At 37.5% G+C, this 25,503-nt stretch overlaps 1 protein-coding gene across 5 annotated transcripts in view; it reads left to right on the top strand.

Annotated features, from left to right (window-relative positions):
* LOC121382034 (Na(+)/H(+) exchange regulatory cofactor NHE-RF1-like) overlaps positions 1-25,503 on the top strand; it is a 98,451-nt gene that overhangs the window by 3,490 nt on the left and 69,458 nt on the right. For all 5 annotated transcript variants that reach the window (XM_041511507.1, XM_041511505.1, XM_041511504.1 and 2 more), the window contains exon 2: positions 2,862-3,416. In XM_041511507.1, the coding sequence (XP_041367441.1) occupies positions 3,023-3,416 (394 nt within the window). In that variant the 5' untranslated portion in view covers positions 2,862-3,022. The remainder of the gene's footprint in view (positions 1-2,861; positions 3,417-25,503) is intronic.

The raw sequence follows: 25,503 nt of genomic DNA, 5'->3' as shown, positions 1-25,503 counted from the left end.
ATAGTAAATCTTAAGGCGGAGATAAATTTTACGTGTAGAATGCAGGAAATTGCATATTAGGACATCTAGTTTTCAAAATTTTACGGGAGAGCAAATCCCCCGAATTCCTTAGAAACTTTGCCTTGCGCCCTCAACCAGTGTATGTAAAAGATCCCTTTTTCGGTAGTCAATTTCGTTCCCTGTCTGTCTGTCTCTCTGCCTCTCTTACCCAAGTGTAGAAATAACTATATGTGAAGCACCAAAATAGCCCTATGTACATATTCTTTGCTATGGTTTACTATACCTCATTGTCGAGACTATATAAACGAGGAAAACAAGATATATGTGTTTTATTAATGCCAAATCATCTGAAGCAAGTGCAATTCATAGTTACATACCCAGTACGAACAATACAAAAACTACTGAATATGGACCAACGAAATCTGATCATGTTGTCTATTCACGGGTCAATGAATACGTTTCATCCGTGCGAGAGAATTTTGCACTGTGGCATCAGTATTTATCATAAATATCATACGTTCAGAAGTACATTCTTGGTAATTTTAAAGTGGCATATACTAGGGAATCGGAAGATGCCGGCAACTTGGGGCGGGGACAAACTAGATGGACCAGTTATTAAATATGAGGTCATATATTGTTATCAAACAATTAGGAATATTTACAATCAACTCTGGTCGTATTAAAACAGTTTTTATGATTGAACACATTCTTGTGAACAGTCCAAGCGAAAAGAGCAAACTGTCATTCGAATGTATACTTTATAGTTAGATAGACTTTACAACTGGGGTGGGAAACGGTGGAGGGGAGTACAGGGGCACTAGTCCGCCCTACTCGGAGTAGGCGTTGCCCCCTCCACTCCGACGTCTATGTTACTAGCCAGTGTAAAATCTGTTTTCATTATTACATCTTTGCAAGCCATTAATTTACACACTATTTATATTTTTTGGGGACATAACTTATCATTTTGGCAAATCAGTGTCTTTCTGGCCTTTCTGGTATTCGCAGTAGCTCAAAATTAATTTTATGCGAAACGAAATAAATGATCCCTATAGCCTATATCGTTTTGTAAAGCAAAGAAAGTATTATAATTATATAACTATTTTGTCATCCCGTTTAATTCTCCAATCAACTGCATATATCTCAGTGAAGATCACTTTCAAACTTTATGGGTAATGTTAATAAGTGTCTTTACCTTATGTCAGAACTAGTTTACTTAGTCGTCATTTATAAAGTATCCATTCGTCTATCAAAGTTTGGAATAACCTACGAGCTAAAATTCGAAATTGGCAAAACATATCTTTATTTACCCCCCCCCCCCCCCCCCCAATAAAACCTGATGTCCCTTACGTTGCACCATACTATTCGTTTGGCAGTAGAAATAAAAATGTATTGCATTTGACATGGGTGTAGCGATTTAAAAGAAGACTTTTAAAATCGAGCTGGACTTGGTATGTCTACGTAATTAGATACCGTGTCTTTGCGTTTTGATTTGAGCAAAGCTGCTATTTTACACACAAATATATAGAGAGGGAACTTTCCTGGTGTATTTTCCCTCATTCCTTCCTTCTTTCTCTCTTTGAATAATATATTAATTTCTGTTCATATTAAAACGACATAAATATATTACTGTCAGGATATTATGTATTATGGAGAAGGCCTAGTAAGTTGTGAAACTTGTGTCTAATCCATTTGGGTTTTCAGAGGCGGATCTAGGCCCCGGCCTCCCCCCTAAATTTGGCGATAGTTATAATTTTATTACATATTAATTTTCTTTCTTTTTTTTACGATTCCCCCTCCAAAACTCCCCCAAAGTTCCCTTGGCATTCCACCTCATGTCACTAACCCCCCTCCCAGAACATTGTGTGGTTTTTTGGATCCGCCACTGTTTTTTTCAGGAGCAGTAAAATAATATTTCAATCAGGAAGTTAACTACCTCATAGTAAGATTTTATGTGCCACATTTGGCCATAGGCATACGGGCTCCCGTTTTTTTTATGGGGCGCAGGCTGGCTTTTATCCGAATTAAACAAAAATGCCCGAATCTGGATAACATTTATTCACATTACCATTACTACCAAACAGCTACAGGGTTACAAACGAATCACTGAGTATTTTTACATGGACTACAACTAATTTTGACGGTAGAATGATGGAAATACATAGTAAAAAGGTCATAGGTTAGCACATTTTTCCCGAATATCTGTATCATTGTTGCCCGAATCTGAAATTTTGCTCCAGCACTGGAGGGGGGGGGGGGGGGGGCGCAAATGTCTCGTTCGCCGTTCTAGATATTACCAACAAGGATGGCCGTTTGGCGTAATATGGATTATTCCTACAACCACTCAATAATTTGAACATGATCCGTGAATAAACAAGACGTTATTCGGTAATCAATCAATAAGTGTTAATCAGTGTGTCCTGTCGGCTCTGTGGTAATCAGTCGGAGTTTTGTCTCTGTCGTAAACTAATCACCTCGTTGAGTGATTGTTCCCCGCCTCTCTGTTCAGTTTTATTATTTATTTAAATTTCTTGTCTCCATCTGGAATGTATGCTCTTTGACAGGCCAGGATTAAAAGAAGGTGGGGGTTTTGGGGTGTTTTTTTTATATAAAACATATTTCACTTAGATTCTCTATAACCATCTTGATTAAATATGGCTTCCAACTCGTCGTCTGCTTTGAAGAGCGATTTCTTTCTAGTGCTCTAAACGGGAAGAAAAAAAAATTACGTTACACCTGCTTGTTGTGGTTTTCCTCTAACCTAATCCTCTAAAAACAAACAGTTTAAGCAAGTTCTATTAAAAGCTCGGATGCAAAGTCCCCATATTACGGTCTCAAAGCTTAATTTTTAACTTTCATTCAAGAGTTGAGGGAAGTCGCACGTGACCCATGTTGATTGGATGTTGACATCATGTGACTTTGTGTGCAGCCATATTGGAGATTTTCGCTTACGGCAGAGACAGGTGTTGTTGCGTACGACCCCTCCCATTTCCCAACTTCTTCAAAGTTTCTGTTTATCAAAAAAATGAGCAACGGTATTGACGCCACACTCAAGCCCAGGCTGTGCCACGTGATAAAATGGCCCGATTTTAATGGTTATGGCTTCAATTTGCACGCGGAAAAGGGAAAAGCTGGACAGTATATCGGAAAAGTTGATGAGGATTCTCCGGCGGCAGCGGCGGGGTTGAAACCTGGCGACCGTATTGTGGAGGTGGAGGGGACTAACATAGGTAACGAGAACCACCAGCAGGTGGTGGGGCGAATCAAGGCGGCCGGGGAGGAGGTGCAGATGCTCGTCGTCGACTCGGAGACCGACCAACACTACAAGGACATCAAGAAAGTGGTCAAGGGGGACCTGGAGGAAGTCGTGTACATCGTCACCCCGAGCAGAGGGGCAGAAACGAGACATACTGTTGAAGGTAACGTCCACAACACCCACATAAGCCATTTCCAGACTAATTATAATTACCATAAACATTAGTGTCTTTGGAAGAACTTTCCTATGGCACTGTCACTAACCCTAAATCTATTTATGATAAGTATTTATATGTGATAGTGCAAAAGGAAAGCCCAACCGTGACATCTTCAAAATAGTATAGAAATATCTGTTTTTAATATTTTAAGAATTACAATCGGTTCATTATAATAATTGGCAATTATACATTGTCACCACAAATAGAGGGGGAGAAACTGTTGAAGGTAATGTCCACAACACTCATAGGCCTAAGCCATTACCAGACTAATTATAATTACCATAAACTATGTCAGCATTAGTGACTTCTTCAAAATAGTATACAAATATCTGTTTTAAAAAATTACAATCAGTTCATTATGATAACTGGCAATCATACATTGTCACTCCAAGTAGAGGGGGAGAAACTGTTGAAGGTAATGTCCACAACACCCACAAGCCATTTCCAGACTAATTCAAATTACCATAAACTATGTCATCATTAGTGACATCTTCAATATAGTATCAGTTTTAAACAATTAGTTGTCAGTTTATTGGTAATAACTGGCAATGGTAGTTTTTTTTTTTAAAACTAGATGTTCCCAAATTTGCAGGACTAGCTCTGCCATTCGCCACCAATTGCGAATTTTGACAAGAATTTTATTTTAATTTGGCGAAAAAATATTGTGTTATAATTTATATTTTGTTGGAAAGTAGGTCTAGGTTTTGCATTTTTTAGATAATTTGGCGAAATGTTCTGATCACCCAGAGTTAACCCTGAATTTGCACATGTATATTGAAACAAACCTTGCTTTAGTAAATTTAGGATTTTTGTGTTTGTTTGTAATCTTTAGGCATGTTAAAACTTAATCAGATAACGTTTGTTTATTACAAACCTGCTTCTGATAAGATAAGTATTTTTATATAAAGTGTTTTGCGCTTAATGATATTATGCATTAAATATATATATATGTTCAGGTATTTTTAACTGTCAAATAGCTTATTAAAGCTATCTACTTGTTTTGTCTTCAACAAAAGTATACATATTTTTAAAGCAATCCGAAGACAAACGTGAATGTTTCAAGCCTGTAGGAACCAGAGAGGGTGGAAGACAGGCCAATCACACCCTATTTGAAGGCAAAAATGTTGGGTATTTTTCCCACTAATGGATACAAAATCTGGCTTGTGTCTACACCACTAGAGATTGTGACCTCCAACTTCAGATATTGTTTCTGTGGTCTGTTTCCTTCAATGCTCATGTTATTAGCTTCCTTTTTAGTAGTTAGCTACTTTCGTTTCATTCCATCAACTTGCTTATACTGAGAAGGCATCTAGGCGGAGATCGATAGTTGGAGAATAAATTGAGTAATTCCAGACAAACTACAGATCTATACAAATTTCAATCAAGGCATTTTGTACAATGTACATGTGTGTTGAAATTAGTGTTACAATGTACATGTATGTACACTGTATGTGTTGAAATCAGTGCTACAATTTACACATATGTACACTGTATGTGTTGAAATCAGTGCTACAATGTACACATATGTACACTGTATGTGTTGAAATCAGTGCTACAATGTACACACATATACACTGTATGTGTTGAAATCAGTGCTACAATGTACACTGTATGTGTTGAAATCGGTGTTACAATGTACACATATCGGTGTTCTCGCTGGGTGAAAATTAAAGGAGGGCAGCTGCTCGGCATCACACCCTATAAAAAAAAAAGAAGCAAAAAGCAACAAAAAAAAAGGGGGGGGGGGGCATTTGGTTACCATATTGATGTGTGTTGGTAGACTTTGTGAAAAGACATATTCCTTATTTTGCCTACAAAAAGGTTTATAAATACGAAATACAAGCATACTCGTCTTTTAATTGAACCAAAGATGATGATATTCTGACATTCACGGGCAGTTCCGGTTTTGCTGGACCGATCAAAGTTTTAATATTATTATTTTTAATAAAGCTTTCAAGATATACGAAAAACAATAAAGATGTTTGTAAAGTGATCTCCTAATGTCAGATACATTTTTGTTATTTCCATCTTCATCGAATGAATCAATTGCTGTGATAAAATATTATCGCCAGCTGATAAAAAGAAAAAGTAGTTTCGTTTTTGTAAAGACGGTGTGTATATATTATTTGGCACTCAAGACAAATGATTTTAATGATAAACACTACCACTTCCGTTGTTTTTATAAGCGTTCATATCCCCTCAAAATGAAACATTTACAATATTTTATAAAGAACTGCTGAATAAACAGAATAACAGGAAGTAAAAATCATCAGTTTCAACCAATTATATCTGCAACTGAGGACAAAATATCAAACGATAGTTAGTGGAAACAAAAGACAGAATGACCGTTCTGATCACGTGACAAATTTGGCGCCAAATAAGATGTGGGTTTTTTTCAATCGGAGATTGCCGAATCCGTAAAAAAATAAAATGTTTTCATTGCTTACATAAAATATAACTTTTATTGTGTCTGTCAAACATACAGATGGATACAGATATTGGACAAAATAGAGGCTGTTAAAAGTACTGTTAAATTACGTTACGGTAACTGTCGTAAATGTTTCGTCAATTGCTTTTTCGTACACAACACGGCTTGTTTTGTTTGATGTCCAGTGTGCAGACTGATCGTTGTTTTTTGTGTGGAAAAAAGTGCATTTGGAAATAACAGATATGTGTTGGAAAATAAAGAGGGGCGCTCAAAAATAAAGGAGGGCGGGGAACGTGAAAGGAGGGCGGCAAAATGGAATAGCGGGGCGCCCCGCTTAAATGGAGCAGCGAGAACACTGACGTGTGTTGAAATCAGTGTTACAATGTAGATATATTGACCTGTATGTGTTGAAATCAGTGTTACAATGTAGATATATGTACATGTGTATGTGTTGAAATCAGTGCTCCTAAATTCCTTTAATGCTTTCAGAAAGAATAGGAAGTAATATTAACAAAGATGTGTTACAGTGTATTTTCAGAATTATATTACCTCACATATTCTTTATGATAGATCTTACATAACACTTTCGTTAGTGTATCAATATGTATATTATATTACTACTATTACTAAGACAAGCCAACCAGAACGTTTTATCTAGAAGACATGGCATGATCCCAATGTATGTGTGTACACCTACCTATATGAGCCAAGTGGATTGGACACACTTGAAGACCGGTACAATGTAGGTGACCTCTACAGTCTTGACAGTCCCTCTATTATCTGAGCCAACTGGCTTCATAAATTACCTGTCAGGATAACGGTAATCCTGCCCAAGCTTGTCTGTCTCTGATAAAGTAAATGAACTTTTAACCAATGCTTTCTTTATTAGTTATTTTATGTGAATTCACATCACATACCTACCTACCTACCTATATATACACACACACACACACACACATATCAGACCTTGTCTTTTAAGATGTGCGATTGCGCTTGTACAGCGAGTGTGAAAAATAACGCATGTTACACTTAACAAACAGTGCACGTAAAATAATTTTGTATATTAATTGCCATTATTTACCATATGTAGCTGATAGAAAGAACCGTTTAATAATACCAGAGAAAAGTGACACGAACAGTAGCGTCTATGCAACCTTTTACTATATGACTGGTACTTATCTTTGCTATACAAATCAGAAAACACTGGTTTAATTAATAGACATCTTCGAAGACGGACCAGCCCGATCAAACTCTTTTGCCTATTTAATTTATTATTAATTAGAAACAGTCTACTTTTGTAAGGTAATAGATCACAACGTCTAATAGGGCTAACTCATATAGTTATGGAAAAAATGGACTTGAATTAAATAGTGGCTTCTTGGCCTACACAAATGAACTCGCAACGGAAATGCAGTGAAGTCAGTAAAATTGTCTCGATTACAAACTGTTAGCCTACAAAGCTTACGTGAGGTCCCGAATATGGCAATCGTGTAGCTTTCTACTTTCTTTAAAATAGAAATGGAATTTAGACAAAGACAATTCAAAAGTAAAAGGAATAATAAAAAGAAAGAAAATAAATTATGATAGGTATGTAGGAATATGCCTAGGTCTCGTTTACAAAAAGAGTTGGAGTTTTTTTTACGTTTATTTATTTTTATTTTTTTTATCTTTAAAAAAAATCTAATAAAACTTCATTTAAATATTTGTATTTCAACCAGAGGTTAATGAATGTACAAAATATAGTAACAGTAATCAATGATTAATTTTTGTTTGTTTCAATACGTTTGTCTGGCTGCACGCACACGCTGGTCTACTTCACAACTTGTTACGCATTTATGATGGTATCTAAAATTATGGGTGTTTTTTTTAGATTATCTTTATTATGGCATTCCAGGTTTGGAATAAAATCCTTTGTAATGACATGCTTTGTCGGAGTTTGTATATATATTTTTTTATCAACAACATTGGGACAGTTCTAGATCAATAACGTAATGTTGACTTGACATAGAGCCGTTGGTAACTGGTAGTGTAGGTCAAATGACATGTTACAAAATGTTTAGGGAGGGAGATTGGTTGGGTAATTGTTGAATTAAAAATGCCACATGAATGTCAATGCCCCAACCAACACTATCAAGTGAATTAATTGTAAGCCTATGTTTAACAAGTTATTTAAAAAAAAAAATTATGAGGGATCTAATTCAGTTGGTAGTGCACACCTGAGATGCTTGGGTCATAGTTCTAATTGAACCATGGGCGTCATTTGGTGGGGGACGGGGGGACATGTCCCCCCCACTTTTAGCAGTGGGGGGACAGAATATCTGATGTCCCCCCCCCCCCCAATTTTACAATGACTCGATGGAAACTGTGAATGTAAATTGCAGTATATATTTCAGAAAAATATTCAGTGTACATGGTGGTGCACTACTCTAAATAATGTTCTCAGACAGCCACAATGACCTTCATTTTTCAAAATGTTATGGGGGGTGGGCATGCCCCCAGACCCCCCTAGATTAGCTTTACGCCTAGGGCGCTCGCGATTATTCGCACGAAATATTGTTAGAACCCAATTGTCCCCCCCCCCCCCCCCATACTTTTTCCTTGCAAATGACGCCCATGAATTGAACCACCTCCTCAGAACCAGTGGTGTTTTCCCATTCCAACTATCCTAATCATGTTCGTTGTACATAATAATGAAATTCAAGACAAGTTGTTTCCTACACATGTTTAGCTGCATGTTCATCAAACCATCTAACATTGAAAAGGTATCTATAATTGTAATTATCTGAATAGTACATATTGTAATTAAAAAATCAAATTGTCTGCATCAGTGTATGTCATAATTATATTTCTATAGCACTGCTCCTGAAATTGTTGAATAACTCCATTCCAGAAACGGAAAAAAAGTCGGACTACACTAATGAACCAAACAACACAAAATTAGAAGAAAACATTATTGGTTAATTAGTTAATTTTTGCAAAATATGTCTCTACATTTACATGTACCAATTACTTCATAAATTAATGCTGCTTGGTTTTCGTTTGCCATAGCATTTTGATGAGTGTGATTTTCACTTGCCTAAGCATTTTGAGGTGTGCGATTTTTCACTAGCTATGGTTTTTCAAAAGCCAAGGACTGATGCGTTGATATCTATGTATGTAATCAACAACCTCAACATACATTCACACACATACCTTAAACATAGACCATTTATCAAGTAAATAGTGTCAGTGTCTACACACCTTAAACATAGACCATTTATCAAGTACATAGTGTCAGTGTCTACACACCTTAAACTTAGACCATTTATCAACAACAAAACACATACATTCTCACGTGTTTACAACTTGATAACAATAACAGTTTGCAATGTTGTTTACTATTTGACAGCCTGTAGATGCTTTTGTTTTGGTCAGTGGTATATTTCACTGGTGTAGGAAGGGGTGGGAGCACTTTTCTTGATCATGTGATGGTTTATATAATATAATATATATGTATATATGTGCACACACACGTCCACACTTTTTGGCACCTTCCTACACCACTATATTTAAATATATAGAGAATAACTAGTTAATGACGTTGAATATCGGCTTTTATCCTGTGAAGGTAAGAATGGGAATTTCCACGAGGCGCTGTCGAGCAGAACTTCTCCTTTTGCCTGAACAGGATAAAGCAGATATCCGACGTCATTAACTAGTTATTATCGTTATCCTGCAGACCATAAAAATTAAGGGGAAAAGCTATTATTTCTGTTATTGCAGCCACATAAAAACGGTGGTTGCAGGATAAATACTAATTACTAGCCAGTAGCTGATAAAAACTGTACACTAATCTTCACATAAAAACTGTACACTAATCTTCACATAAAAACTGTACACTAATCTTCACATAAAAGATGATTGTTCAAGTTGCATGTCTACTTGTAAGTAAAGGAAGTAGCTCAGTGGTAGAGCACTCGCCTGCATGAGTTATATCAGTTATTATGGGATTGATCCTCTTTGCTATCATGGGTTATTTCCCCTATCAGCTAGTCCTCACAGATCTCAAATGCTATATTTATAAATAACGTTTGTTTTGTTTAACGACACCACTAGAGCACATTTATTAGTATTCATCGGCAATTGGATGTCAAACATTTGGTAATCTTGGCATATAGTCTTAGAGAGGAAACCCACAGACAGGATAGCACAGGTCACAGCCTTTGATATACCAGTCGTGGTGCATTGGCTGGCATGAGGATCGATCCCAGACCAAATGCTAATACAGTATGTGCTATTCTTTATGTGGGGAAATGCATATAAATATCAGGGGCTCACACTGGAAAGAATTTAGTTTAAGCTAATTTTTCTAAATATGTAGAGTATTTCCTTCAACATGATTGAAAAATAGGCTATTTTATACAAAATGTTATTAGCCTAAGTACTACGAAATGTTATAGCCACTTTATATAAAAATTAGCAAGTCGCTAATTTAGCAATGGGCAGAATAAGTCTTGTAATATATGTTGCTTCTAATAAGATATGGTACCCAATATATTCAACCAGACTAGATTTTTTTCAATCATTCATTCATTTATATTTATTATCATGCTTCTGTCCAATTACGGTTCAAGCACGCTGTCCTAGGCACACACCTCGGCTATCTGGGCTGTCTGTCCAGGACAGAGAGTTAGTGATTAGTGAGAGAGAAGTCGATATAGTGGCGTTACAGCTATCCATTGAGTTGTTAAACTCACTCTTGGTGGGATCCGATACCGGGATGCGAACCCAGTACCTACCAGCCTTAAGACCGGTGGATAACCACTACACTACTGAGGCTGGTCAGACCAGAGCACTGTTTGCATGCTTATGTTCACTAAAAGGTAAAGCATGGGACACATGTCAATTGTTACCTCCAACATGTACACTAATTGGGACAGGAGGAGGTAAAGAGTTGACATAAATTAATTACAAGTAGTCTTGTTAAACAGAGTAGATGTTAGTTGATTTAGTAAAATAATAGCTCATTTGATCAACTTGAACCACAGAGATTAAATTAGGACCTTTCTGTTTAAAATTCTAGTGGGGTAGGCTACTATTTTTAGTGAATATCTCTTCTTTTTTTCTGATTTGATACGTGTACAGGGTTTTCTATTTTTTTCTTCCTTTTTTTTTTAATATTAGTATCATGTTTATTATATAAGTATAGATCAGTACACTAGGTCAGTATGTGTTATAGAGTGTATACTTCCAAATCAAATCCCATAGACGACAATAGTAACATATGTGACTAAAACTCCTACCTGCAGCATATCAATCGATATAAACGCAACAGATATAAATACTACCACCCCTCACCCTTAAAGTGAATTAGAAAAAAATAGGGGGTCAAGCTGCTCATTTCTGAGATAATGGGTAGCATCTATGACTACCTTAGTTCAGCACAAAATTCTAGTACTTGTTTTTACATTTTTCAAGCACACGGCTACTTGACACAGTGGTACTAGACGAAATAAAATTGCATATATTTTTTTACCCAGATGAAACTTTTTTTTACAACAAACACACTCACATTTATCACCAATCACAGGACTTGTGGTGTTCACTTCTCCATCAAAAGTTTGGTGCACCTCGAACTTTGACCCAACCAGAAGTTATTTGGTTTAGTACTACCTTTAGGGACTGGCCCCAATCTGATTAAAATTAGCTCTACTGGGTCTAGCTAGTAGATATAACAGCATTGCATGGACTCCCCATGTCCAGGTGACATTTCATTTATAAATAACAATTTAAATATCGACCAAATACACTTCGCCTTTTATAGCGTTATTCAGGAAAATACAAATTCTAAAAATATAGGGGGAGACTATTTATGCAATAGGTGAACTTGTTGGTCTAGTTCAGCATTGAAAAAACAGGGAAATGTGTAGTAATAAATTTTGGATTGTATACTAGTATAAACAGGTTTTATGGCTATACCATCACGTTTGCGTTTTTTTGTCTTGAAACAAATTTTATATAAAATTTTATATTGCAATTAGTTTCCAGCATACTTCGTAATCCACCTGAATTATTTTGTATACCCTCGGCATAATCCCGAATGTTTTCAAATTCTTTTCAAATCACTGGCATGATTTTACAAATAAGGTTCTGATTGGTCGAATGAAAGGTCAACTGGACATGAGCTCCAACAGGCTGCTGTTAGATCCACATGTAATAGTGGAGCTAATTTTAATTAGATTGGGACTGGCCCTAACCTTGAGGTTAAAAATTATTTAGAATGTATGAAGCTTTAAACTTTGTTTTGTGCAACTAGAATCACTAGAACACATTGATTTATTGACCATGTCAGATATTTGGTAATTTTAACAGTCTTAGTTGTGGGATTTCTTTATGGGCAAAAAAGAAGAAGAAAAACCCCCACAACATTTCCATTAAATGGCATGTTTGATAATATAAATGTTTGTAGGATGAGGAAACTAAATGAAAATAATATAATTTATACATTAAACACTTTCCTGTATCACAGTTTTTATTGGTACATGTACATTGATATGATAAAGTTGTACAGTGATATGATAAAGTTGTACAGTGATATGATAAAGTTGCACTTTGTTATTATAAAGCTCCTCATAACATTGTTCAAATAAGTTAATACCTGCAGGTCTATTTCATAATACTTGTTGTTACAATATAGAACATTAATATTACTATGTATCAATAGCAAAATTATTATTCTAGTTTGCATGTATTTTATATATTTCTGCTCAAGAGGGAGGCCATTGGGTATCTAATCAAAGTCCTAAACAAAATGATTGTGAACAATGGTTGACTTTGCAAGGCAACAAGTAAACAAGACACACCTTACAAGTAGTGTTACAAATCACTGTAAAGGTAATATAAGCAGGGTTTGAAATAGGAAGTAAAGTATGGCCTGTTGTCATTACTGGCGTATAGTTTTTAAATAGCGGGCCACAAGAAATATGTTCTGCTAAAAAAAAAAAATATGGCTATATCGCAGTAAGACATGGGGTTAGTGGCAGGTTTGGGTTAGCGTTTTAAAAAATTTAACCTCTAAGATACATTTTACAGCATTATGGAATTTCAGGATCTTCAAAGGATAATGTCATAATACCACATAACATTTTTTAAAAAGTAATGTTTTTATCCCCCAGCATGTAATAAGAAGCATTTCTCGGTGCTGCCTCATGTGCATTTGTAGGTAGATAAACAGCCTGTTTGAAGAGCGGTACTGCCTCGTGTGCATTTGTAGGTAGATAAACAGCCTGTTTGTAGGTAGATAAACAGCCTGTTTGAAGAGCGGTGCTGCCTCGTGTGCGTTTGTAGGTAGATAAACAGCCTGTTTGTAGGTAGATAAACAGCCTGTTTGAAGAGCGGTGCTGCCTCGTGTGCGTTTGTAGGTAGATAAACAGCCTGTTTGAAGAGCGGTGCTGCCTCGTGTGTGTTTGTAGGTAGATAAACAGCCTGTTTGAAGAGCGGTGCTGCCTCGTGTGCGTTTGTAGGTAGATAAACAGCCTGTTTGTAGGTAGATAAACAGCCTGTTTGAAGAGCGGTGCTGTCTCGTGTGCGTTTGTAGGTAGATAAACAGCCTGTTTGAAGAGCGGTACTGCCTCGTGTGCGTTTGTAGGTAGATAAACAGCCTGTTTGAAGAGCGGTGCTGCCTCGTGTGCGTTTGTAGGTAGATAAACAGCCTGTTTGAAGAGCGGTGCTGCCTCGTGTGCATTTGTAGGTAGATAAACAGCCTGTTTGAAGAGCGGTACTGCCTCGTGTGCGTTTGTAGGTAGATAAACAGCCTGTTTGAAGAGCGGTGCTGCCTCGTGTGCGTTTGTAGGTAGATAAACAGCCTGTTTGAAGAGCGGTACTGCCTCGTGTGCGTTTGTAGGTAGATAAACAGCCTGTTTGAAGAGCGGTGCTGCCTCGTGTGCGTTTGTAGGTAGATAAACAGCCTGTTTGAAGAGCGGTGCTGCCTCGTGTGCGTTTGTAGGTAGATAAACAGCCTGTTTGAAGAGCGGTGCTGCCTTGTGTGCATTTGTAGGTAGATAAACAGCCTGTTTGTAGGTAGATAAACAGCCTGTTTGAAGAGCGGTGCTGCCTCGTGTGCGTTTGTAGGTAGATAAACAGCCTGTTTGAAGAGCGGTGCTGCCTCGTGTGCGTTTGTAGGTAGATAAACAGCCTGTTTGAAGAGCGGTGCTGCCTCGTGTGCGTTTGTAGGTAGATAAACAGCCTGTTTGAAGAGCGGTGCTGCCTCGTGTGCGTTTGTAGGTAGATAAACAGCCTGTTTGTAGGTAGATAAACAGCCTGTTTGAAGAGCGGTGCTGCCTCGTGTGCGTTTGTAGGTAGATAAACAGCCTGTTTGAAGAGCGGTGCTGCCTCGTGTGCGTTTGTAGGTAAATAAACAGCCTGTTTGAAGAGCGGTGCTGCCTCGTGTGCGTTTGTAGGTAGATAAACAGCCTGTTTGAAGAGCGGTGCTGCCTCGTGTGCGTTTGTAGGTAGATAAACAGCCTGTTTGAAGAGCGACCCAAGCTTGATGCCTGTTGGTAGACATTACTCTGGAACATGTAGGTTAGCTTGTTAATATCTTCTGTCATCTGTGTGAAGCCACACAGGTCTACAGATATGTTAATAACCTGTTTTGTCAACCTGGTGGTGTACAAGTCAGGTCGGCGTGGGGCCATGTGTATACATACAGGTATACAGGTGTATGTGTGTGCATACCTGGCTAGAGAAAATGCTTTAATTTATTCTAACGACCCAGGATCACTGATACTGAATTGCAAATGAATATCGGTGTTATTGTTAACATGTTCTCTGTGTGTATATTCAGAAATCTACATTTATCTATGGACTTAATAATGCCATCCATGCTAGTAGGTAGTAACTAGTCCAATTTGTATCAAGCAGTTACATAAGGAAGTAGTAAAACTTGGTTCATAAGATGGTTGGTTGCTCAATACATGTTAAGCTGTCCCATGATAAATAATCTTGAGAGAATAAAAACTGATCTCTTAGGATTGTGGCTGCTAGGTAGAGGTGGCCAATTGAACAGGTTTGGCATTACCTGTACTTGAGTTTTATTGATTTTACATTCATGTGCTTCCAGGATTTTAATGGGACTACATTGCAACTTTAATTCTTAAAGTGATCAACCTATTATTATTATTAAAAAACTTTAGACTAATGTACGGTTCAGATGCCCACCAACTGATATTTTAAAGGCAGTGACTTGTACTATCTTGTCTGTGGGATTGTGCATATATATAAAAGATTCCTTGCTGCTAATCGGAAAAGACTAGCCCATACAGTGGTGGCAGGGAGTTTCCTCTCTGTAAAACAGTGGACAATATTTTAAAATCTTAAGTAACCAGAAATATTTTTTTAACCTTGATAACCAGTTATGTGAATTTCATTTGCATAACCATTGATTTATTTAATCCTAACACAGGAAAAATGTAGCAGGTTTCCTCTGTTGACTATGAGTCAGAATTAACAAATGTTACATCCAATAGCCAATTATTGATCAATCAATGTGCTCTAGTGGTGTCATTAAACAAAATATTTTTTCAACTTTAATCCTAACACACGATGACATTCAAAATGTGTTTTAAACAAACTGATTTGAATTTTATTCTGGTGATGCTAATGTTTAAACTTTTAAAGTTTTTAATATTATAACAGTTCACCACTGAACCCATTGATGGTTTGTGTGAATTTTAAAATGCCGGTTTGTGTGAAATATTGTACCCTGCAGGTTTTCTTGATCCTGCTGTTTACTGTATGTGTGTGTGTGTCACTGGCCGATTTCCCTGTCGTACAGTATCCAACACTATATACATGTAGCTTTTACAGATGACTTAATTGAAAGCAGATCAAATTATTGTGTTCCATGCTTCAGTGATTTTGCTAAAAAGACTTGAGCCTGTTTTACTGGTCTGCAGGCAGGCAGCTTGTGAAACTTTGTAGCATTGCATTAGGTATACTTAATGATGATGCACACAATCATGTGCTACAAAATCCAAAATGTTTGCGTATTTTTGTCCTGAAAATACAGGGTGTAGTAGTTCAGGTTATTTTAAAGCAATTGCATGTACATGTCTGTAGCTTCCATTCTATGGTAGTCTATGTTCAGTGTGCTATGAAAACATATTTTTTCTAAAGGCCTAATAAATATATGACTAACTTACGAGTGAGTCTGTACAAAAACCTTTGTAGGCATCTACAGTTCATACTGGCATAGAACCCTTAGGTTATGTCAATTTGTTGTTTGTTGTATTATGTTTAAAATAGTTACTTTGTTTTGTGTAATGACATCACTGGAGCACATTGATTTATTAAACATCGGCTATTGGATGTTAAACATTGGGTAATTCTGACATTATAGTCTTAGAGAGGAAACCCACTACATTTTTCAATAGTACTTGTAGCAAAGGATCTTTTATATGCACTATCCTACAGACAGGATAGCACATACCTCAGCCTTTGATATACCAGTCGTGGTGCACCGGCTGGAAAGAGAAATAGCCCAATGCATGGTGCAATAACGGAGATTGATCCCAGTCAGGATAGCACATACCTCAGCCTTTGATATACCAGTTGTGGTGCACCGGCTGGAAAGAGAAATAGCCCAATGCATGGTGCACCAATGGAGATTGATCCCAGTCAGGATAGCACATACCTCAGCCTTTTATATACCAGTCATGGTGCACCGGCTGGAAAGAGAAATAGCCCAATGCATGGTGCACCAACGGAGATTGATCCCAGTCAGGATAGCACATATCTCAGCCTTTGATATACCAGTCATGGTGCACCGGCTGGAAAGAGAAATAGCCCAATGCATGGTGCACCAACGGAGATTGATCCCAGTCAGGATAGCACATATCTCAGCCTTTGATATACCAGTCATGGTGCACCGGCTGAAAAGAGAAATAGCCCAATGCATGGTGCACCAACGGAGATTGATCCTAGACCGACTAGGCATCTGGGCCCCATTCCACAAAGCGATCTTAGGGCTAAGATCACCTTAAGTGCATATGTTAGCTGTGCAGTTAGTGATCTTAGGTCTAAGATTTACCACTGGGCTACATTCCACCCTCTGTCCCAGTAGTATGATGCATGCATGTTATTGATTTCACTCTTATATGTATATATTTACTAATGTACCAAAACTATTTTTTTTTAGAAATTTGGTGAATGTGCTTAAATTTAAGTTTAAAATACCAAGTGCTTAAATTTAAGTTCAAAATACCAAGTGCTTAAATTTAAGTTTAAAATACCAAGCAGTAGCACCAAATTGGTAAACTTTCTGGTTTTAGTATATATATCTTTGCAGGGCCGTAGCTAGCAGGGGAGGGCAAGAAAAAAATCCAGAAAGCATTCTAGAAACTTAAAGAATTTTTTTTTCTTAACTGTTTAAGGAGTTTTAGACTATTAATTACTCAGTTGCACACCCCCCCCCCCCCCCCCCCCCCCCCCCCCCCCCCCCCCCCCCCCCCCCCCCAAACAAAAAATCCTAGCTACGGCCCTGCTTCAGTAAATCAAGTAACTGAAAAACTGACCAATGGACTTAAATTTTACTGTCCAGTTTATGACAAGATTTCTACAACATTAGTTCACCTCAATATAGAGTTTCTCTCCAAATTAGGCCATTTGTCATTATTCCAAAAAGCCACTGATGCAGCAAACTGACAGTATAATAGCTTGATATACATGATTCCCATACATTTGACCTACATCAGCAAGGGACCAGGATGTAGCCCAGTGGTAAAGCGCTCGCTTTATGCGCGGTTGGTTTGGGGTCGATTCCTGTGGATGGGTCCATTGGGCTATTTCTCATTCCAGCCAGTGCACCACAACTAGTATATCAAAGACAGTGGTATGTGCTATCCTGTCTGTGGGATGGTTCATATAAGAGATCCCTTGCTACTTGTGGAAAAAATGTACTTGGTTTCCTCTCTATGACTGTGTTAAAATGACCATATGTTTGACATCCAATAGCCGACATCAATGTACTCAGCAATTTCACCAACTTTAATAACTACTCACATGATGAAAATTATACACTTATAATAGTCTAATTGTAGTAACACCTTCCTTTAACAATGGGTCATAGATAAGGTACCATGCTTATAGAATATTTAAAGTGTAGATTCGAATCTTTAATGACATCTTGAGACTTAAATGTCATAGCAACATCATACGAATGGTATGCATGTGATGTCATTAAAGATTTGAGTCAAGTCTATAAAGTTTTAGAAGCATATGCCATGGTGTGTAATGTTTTAGTTATGACTTATGACTGGGAGTTCAGTTGGCCTACCTGCAAAAATAAAATAATTTACTGTACATGTATGATAATAATTCGTAATACAACAAATAATTGTATGTTATAACTGACTGAAGGTTTTGTATGACTTATTTTTATTCATCAGAGTCTTGGTAAGATTTTTCTGTCAATATTGTCTAACATTTACATCTCAGAGTGGTGCCACAGACATCAGCATTTACTCTTGCTCAATGAGTGTAATTTTATCTCCCCTTAGCATATACATTTATATACCCTGTAGTATCAATATGGTAATATCTTAAATGGCTCCCAATAATCTTGGTTACGGGAGCAATTAATCACTCCTCAATTTTCTTTTCTTCACAGTGAGGTCTGTATGGAAATGCATGTTTATTTATCACTTCAAGGATATAATGATTTCTGTTGACAGCGTAAAACCTTTTGAACCATGTAACCAATTCAATCATATAGACCTACTTTAATAGTTAAAAACTTTAAAAGGCTGAATTTTGTTTACACTTCCTAATAATTAGTCATGCAGTGATTTTAAAACTAAATTATGCTATTTCCATTTGTTTTAAAATGACTTTTTGACTTAAAATGTTACCGATCCAGGGCTTGAATTTGAGAATTTGTCACCTAAGATAATATTTTAAAAATATTGCCATGGGTGAAACGGGCCACCGATGGTCATTTTGAGCCTGGCTATGGCAGAAGTTTTTCAAAGTGACTTTTGCTGCAAATCAACATAACTGAAAGGTTGTTTTGCTGTATGTTGCCATTTTTCAAAAGCACAAATGTTAAATACTAGCAGATTTTATACACCAGGTATATGCAGTTGTCATCATTGAGGAACTTTATCAACAGCAGACATTTTAACCAGTGGCAAAAAAGTGCAGTCTGTAACACTCCTGACCAACAGCAATTTATATAACAACGACGACAATTGCCATCGGTGCCGTCTTTAAGTTCAAGCCCTGCCAATGGCTGATGAAAGAAAGAAAGAAGTGTTTTATTTAACGACGCACTCAACACATTTTATTTACGGTTATATGGCGTCAGACATATGGTTACGGACCACACAGATTTTTTTAGAGGAAACCCGCTGTCGCCACATAGGCTATTCTTTTTATGACAGGCAGCAAGGGATCTTTTATTTGCGCATCCCACAGGCAGGATAGCACAAACCATGGCCTTTGTTGAACCAGTTATGGATCACTTGTCGGTGCAAGTGGTTTACACCTACCCATTGAGCCTTGCGGAGCACTCACTCAGGGTTTGGAGTCGGTATCTGGATTAAAAATTCCATGCCTCGACTGGGATCCGAACCCAGTACCTACCAGCCTGTAGACCGATGGCCTGCCACGACTCCACCGAGGCCGGTCCAATGGCTGGTGAATACATGTTTGTGTATTTTGCTAATTTTAATGTCCTATTTTGGACACGATATTGTGACAGGTACGATTTGCATTGCAGTCCACATTTAGTAACAGTGCAGGTGTTTCTATAAGTTATTTCCATGCATGCGCAATGAACGACTGGTATCAAAACATAAATCCTTACGATACTCATGCAGAGCATTGTATAATTTAAAAAAAAAGAAGATATGTCAAGTCTTTACAAAAGCAGTTCTATTCTTCCTGTTTGATATATCTGTGTGTGGTATTGTTCACTTGTGTTTGGATATCGGCCAAGAAATTCTCTCTCTTTTGTGTACTAGCAGTCGGACTAAAGAAGGTGCATGGGAAAATAACTTCCTATTACGACATCAGTTCAATATTAACATAGATCCAATACTCGAGATTTTTGCATTCCTTTGATAAGAATTCTGCAGAGTAAAATAACACGTCTGACAGAAAGGTGCGGAATCTGTGTATTTTAATGATGCCCCGTCTTACTGTTTAATCACAGGCTTGTAGATGTATCCAGTAAATAGTCATTCAGTGCTTAAGCTAAGCAGAAAAACTCACAGCAGCTTAGTTAATTTTGTCTGAAAATGTGCTGGATTTCTTTAAAGCCAACAACATGTAATAAAATATGAGCTTTTGAACTGTATATATTCCGAACCTCCAGGTTTCACGAAAACAAACATTTCCGGTATCATGTCAGCAAAATGATTATCATGTAACATAATCACCATTACTGTGATTACCATAACAAGTTTCTAATGGGGTCCAGTGATTACAAGTCATGATAAAACTTAAAAAGTGTTTCCTGTGAAAGCTAAAATCCTGGAGCCTGTATTCACTGAAATAAAGTTAAATTTAGGTTTGTGATTTAAAAAATAAAAATTATGGCCACAATTCTTGTAATTGTGATTCATTGCCTTAGGAGATATCCAGTCCCACCAAATAAAGGTGTTATTTTAGTTAATACTAACATAACATTTAGCTGAAAATTGTAACGATGTTCGTCTGTTTTTCCTTAGTGTTAATATGCACACTCCATAATTAACAGGTTATTGATGGTCATTGGATCCGAAATGATCAGTTATGATATAATTAATCTCTCAATCATACGTAATTTATCCTGATTGAGCAGTATCCTCGCGGTATGGGTTTTGACGCAGATAAGCAACAATCTCGCTTAATGTAAAAATAACGATGTTTTCTTGTTATTATTTACAGAGATAAAATCTAATGTATATATATCATTAAAATATAAACATTAAATTCAATATATAGTGAACTTTTTAGTTTTAGCTTACATGTGCATACTGTAATATTCTAACCTTTTTGATGCGGTATGTATTTTGACGCAGAACATCCAGATAACTTGTGAATGACCAATATTCAAGAAAAACAACTGGAAACAATGTGTGGTGGTCCATAAATTCAATGTTAATAATACACGTAAAAAACACACAATTAAAATACATTTGAACCAGATTGTCACATGTAAACGATATAGTCCAGTGTAAAACATAATCACTATTTGTACATTGATAGGGTGGGAGTAAATTTGACAGCCATTCGATACTTTTTTGTTTGTTTAATATTAGTATTCGTTGTATTATTCAAAACATGTCCACTTTACATTTCATGTGAAATAGATATTATTTTAAGATGTAATATGCACTTGAGCATTGTTTAATCCTGTCCCAATATAATCATATGCAGTGCATATAAAAGAAGGACGTGACTCATTCAGACGTCCATAAAAATTGACGTAAGGGTGATCTAATTGTCTTTGTCTTTATTTCACTAGTAGCAGACGACAATGTCTCGTGCAGCAGGTGAGTAAAATTCATTGTGAAAATTTGGAGATAGAGGGATGTTTATGTATGTTAAAAAATTGCCTTAAAGAAAATAGTACTTTTAATTACATGGCATTTTTAATTGTTTATAATACTTACCGCAAATTGGCAAATTGAAAACATTGCATTATTCTTATCAATAAAAAATACTTCCGTCAACAAAAATTTCTGTATTTGACGTCATAGCTTTTCTTTGATGACGCACAATTGCTATTTAAAGAATGCGCGCCAAATTACATACCGCATCATAATACATACCGAGACAGTATATAATGAGTGATTTTTCCTTGCCTGTGCACTGTTAATGACATCAGTAATGAGCACTATAGGTCTATATTATGTGTGTATATAGTAGCCATAAAAATATGTTCTATAATAACGGGTTAGTAACTGAAATAGGCCTACTGTGGTATTATAACCGAGTTGTAACTAAAATAGGCCTACTGTGGTATTATAACCGAGTTAGTAACTAAGATAAACCTACTGGGTTTTTTTGCCAGCTATGGTACCGTAACACACAAATTCATAACTTTTATTAAGGAAAATACTCCGTAAATTATAGATAAAAGATAACAGAATATTTATTATTTTACACATATGTGTAGTAGTAAATTTGTTGATAGTTATTTACTATAAAAATAATTTTAATAACATCATATCAAACATTTACATGTATAAGTGCCGTGATGTATAAGTGGAAATAATACTGTTTGTTCGTTCTTCTGCTTCTTTTTATTCCTTCTTGTTATGATATCACAGTGACACTGAGGGATTTCTGGTCTCCATTCATAGTCTTAACTATATTTTGTTGATATTCATTGACCCAATTTTAACAAGCAGTTTAAATACATATAGCAAACTATCAAATCCATTTAGGTTTTTACTGCCCATGACACATATTGGCAAATGTAGAAGCATTTCAAATGGAATTGAGATGTTTTAGTTTCAGATAAATGTTACATAATATACATATCATAAGAATGTGTGTACAGTAGTTGTTGTGGGTTTTTAAAAAATAATATTAAAATATGTGAAAAACAACAATCATTTTATTTTTGCTTTAAAGATTGGTTCCAAATAACAAGATGGGTCAAAAAAATATTGGGCTATAAAAGAATGTTCTGTATTTGATAGATTTTAGAATATTTTGGTCACAACTTCAATCATATTATCGATGTAGTCTAGAGATATTTCTAAATTAGTTGGATGACGGTTTACACAAGATCAGCATGTTGTTTGTGAGCTTGCCCACTAGCGCTCAGTTTTGCTCAGTTGGATGCGCTGCCTGAACTGGCAACCTGTACAAGTAGGTGGGTGGATCTGATGGCTTGCCGGTGTTTTGACGGGAATTTACTGGGAGGCACCCATTCAACAACGTGCGCCCATCAAATAAACACGCTGACTTTATTTACGAAGCCTTAATGCAGATTTGTTGTGGTAATGGATGATGATCTTTGAACTGGGTGCGGGTAAATTTAACAAATATTTGAGGAAGTCAGTACAAGTGGCTTTTGTTAGTGGTGTATTTGTTACAGTAATAAATGGAAGAATTTCAAGTCTAAGGGATCTCATTTTAAATCATACATATTAAAAAAAGTAACGAAGAATAATGAATGAATGAATGTTTTAACAACATCCCAGCACAAAATCCCTTTAAGAATAAGATCTTAGGACTAAATTTTATGACCAGTTTTAAATAGTACTACTAGTGAACAACATATATGCAGAACTCCATTGAAAATGCACAACCCAATTTTCAGTTGTCATTGCTTTAGCATGTGTGATGTTTCAATATTAAAACGCAATAACCCAGAACCCTTGGATACAAGTTTGTGTGCGGGATTTAGCTCAGTCAGTTGAGTGCTCAGCTGAGAAACTTGCATCGCAGGATCAAATCACCTTAATGTATTCATTCAACTGATTGGTTTTTTTTCTTCTCATTCCAATCAATGCACGACATCTGGTCCTAGGCTGTGGTATGTGTTTTCCTGCCTGTGGGAAAGTGCACATTAATTATTCCTTGCTGCATTAGGAAAAATGTAGCGGTTTTTTTCTGAATTACTAAAGGTTTGAGGGTATTTATTGCCTTGGCAGGACTAGTTCTAGGTGAGCAAAAACTTTCGCCAAATTATCTATAGGACTATGGCCATCACGACGGACCAGTGTGTACATGATATATATCTCAAAGTTACAGTGCCATATTTTACTATTTTTATATTTATTTCTATTTGATGGTAGGTAAAAATCCCACTAATTAACATAGTTGTCATGGGGCGGGACGTAGCCCAGTGGTAAAAATCCCACTATTTAACATAGTTGTCTAGCGGCGGGACGTAGCCCGGTGGTAAAACCCCCCACTATTTAACATAGTTGTCTAGGGGCGGGACGTAGCCCAGTGGTAAAAACCCCCACTATTTAACATAGTTGTCTAGCGGCGGGACGTAGCCCAGTGGTAAAAACCCCCACTATTTAACATAGTTGTCTAGCGGCGGGACGTAGCCCGGTGGTAAAAACGCCCACTATTTAACATAGTTGTCTAGGGGCGGGACGTAGCCCGGTGGTAAAACCCCCCACTATTTAACATAGTTGTCTAGGGGCGGGACGTAGCCCGGTGGTAAAAAACCCCACTATTTAACATAGTTGTCTAGGGGCGGGACGTAGCCCAGTGGTAAAAACCCCACAATTTAACATAGTTGTCTAGCGGCTGGACGTAGCCCAGTGGTAAAAACCCCACAATTTAACATAGTTGTCTAGGGGCGGGACGTAGCCCAGTGGTAAAAACCCCACAATTTAACATAGTTGTCTAGCGGCTGGACGTAGCCCAGTGGTAAAAACCCCACAATTTAACATAGTTGTCTAGGGGCGGGACGTAGCCCAGTGGTAAAAACCCCACAATTTAACATAGTTGTCTAGCGGCTGGACGTAGCCCAGTGGTAAAAACCCCACAATTTAACATAGTTGTCTAGCGGCTGGACGTAGCCCAGTGGTAAAAACCCCACAATTTAACATAGTTGTCTAGCGGCTGGACATAGCCCAGTGGTAAAAACCCCACAATTTAACATAGTTGTCTAGGGGCGGGACGTAGCCCAGTGGTAAAACCCCCACAATTTAACATAGTTGTCTAGCGGCTGGACGTAGCCCAGTGGTAAAAACCCCACAATTTAACATAGTTGTCTAGCGGCTGGACGTAGCCCAGTGGTAAAAACCCCACAATTTAACATAGTTGTCTAGGGGCGGGACGTAGCCCAGTGGTAAAAACCCCACAATTTAACATAGTTGTCTAGGGGCGGGACGTAGCCCGGTGGTAAAAACCCCCACTATTTAACATAGTTGTCTAGGGGCGGGACGTAGCCCAGTGGTAAAACCCCCACAATTTAACATAGTTGTCTAGCGGCTGGACGTAGCCCAGTGGTAAAGCCCCCCACTATTTAACATAGTTGTCTAGGGGCGGGACGTAGCCCGGTGGTAAAACCCCCCACTATTTAACATAGTTGTCTAGGGGCGGGACGTAGCCCGGTGGTAAAACCCCCCACTATTTAACATAGTTGTCTAGGGGCGGGACGTAGCCCAGTGGTAAAAACCCCACAATTTAACATAGTTGTCTAGCGGCTGGACGTAGCCCAGTGGTAAAAACCCCACAATTTAACATAGTTGTCTAGCGGCTGGACGTAGCCCAGTGGTAAAAACCCCACAATTTAACATAGTTGTCTAGCGGCTGGACGTAGCCCAGTGGTAAAGCCCCCCACTATTTAACATAGTTGTCTAGCGGCTGGACGTAGCCCAGTGGTAAAGCCCCCCACTATTTAACATAGTTGTCTAGCGGCTGGACGTAGCCCAGTGGTAAAGCCCCCCACTATTTAACATAGTTGTCTAGCGGCTGGACGTAGCCCAGTGGTAAAGCCCCCCACTATTTAACATAGTTGTCTAGCGGCTGGACGTAGCCCAGTGGTAAAGCCCCCCACTATTTAACATAGTTGTCTAGCGGCTGGACGTAGCCCAGTGGTAAAGCCCCCCACTATTTAACATAGTTGTCTAGCGGCTGGACGTAGCCCAGTGGTAAAGCCCCCCA

The sequence above is a fragment of the Gigantopelta aegis genome, chromosome 9 (genome assembly GCF_016097555.1).
Source record: "Gigantopelta aegis isolate Gae_Host chromosome 9, Gae_host_genome, whole genome shotgun sequence".
NCBI lineage: Eukaryota > Metazoa > Mollusca > Gastropoda > Neomphalida > Peltospiridae > Gigantopelta > Gigantopelta aegis.
This window is presented reverse-complemented; position numbering and strand designations above follow the sequence as displayed.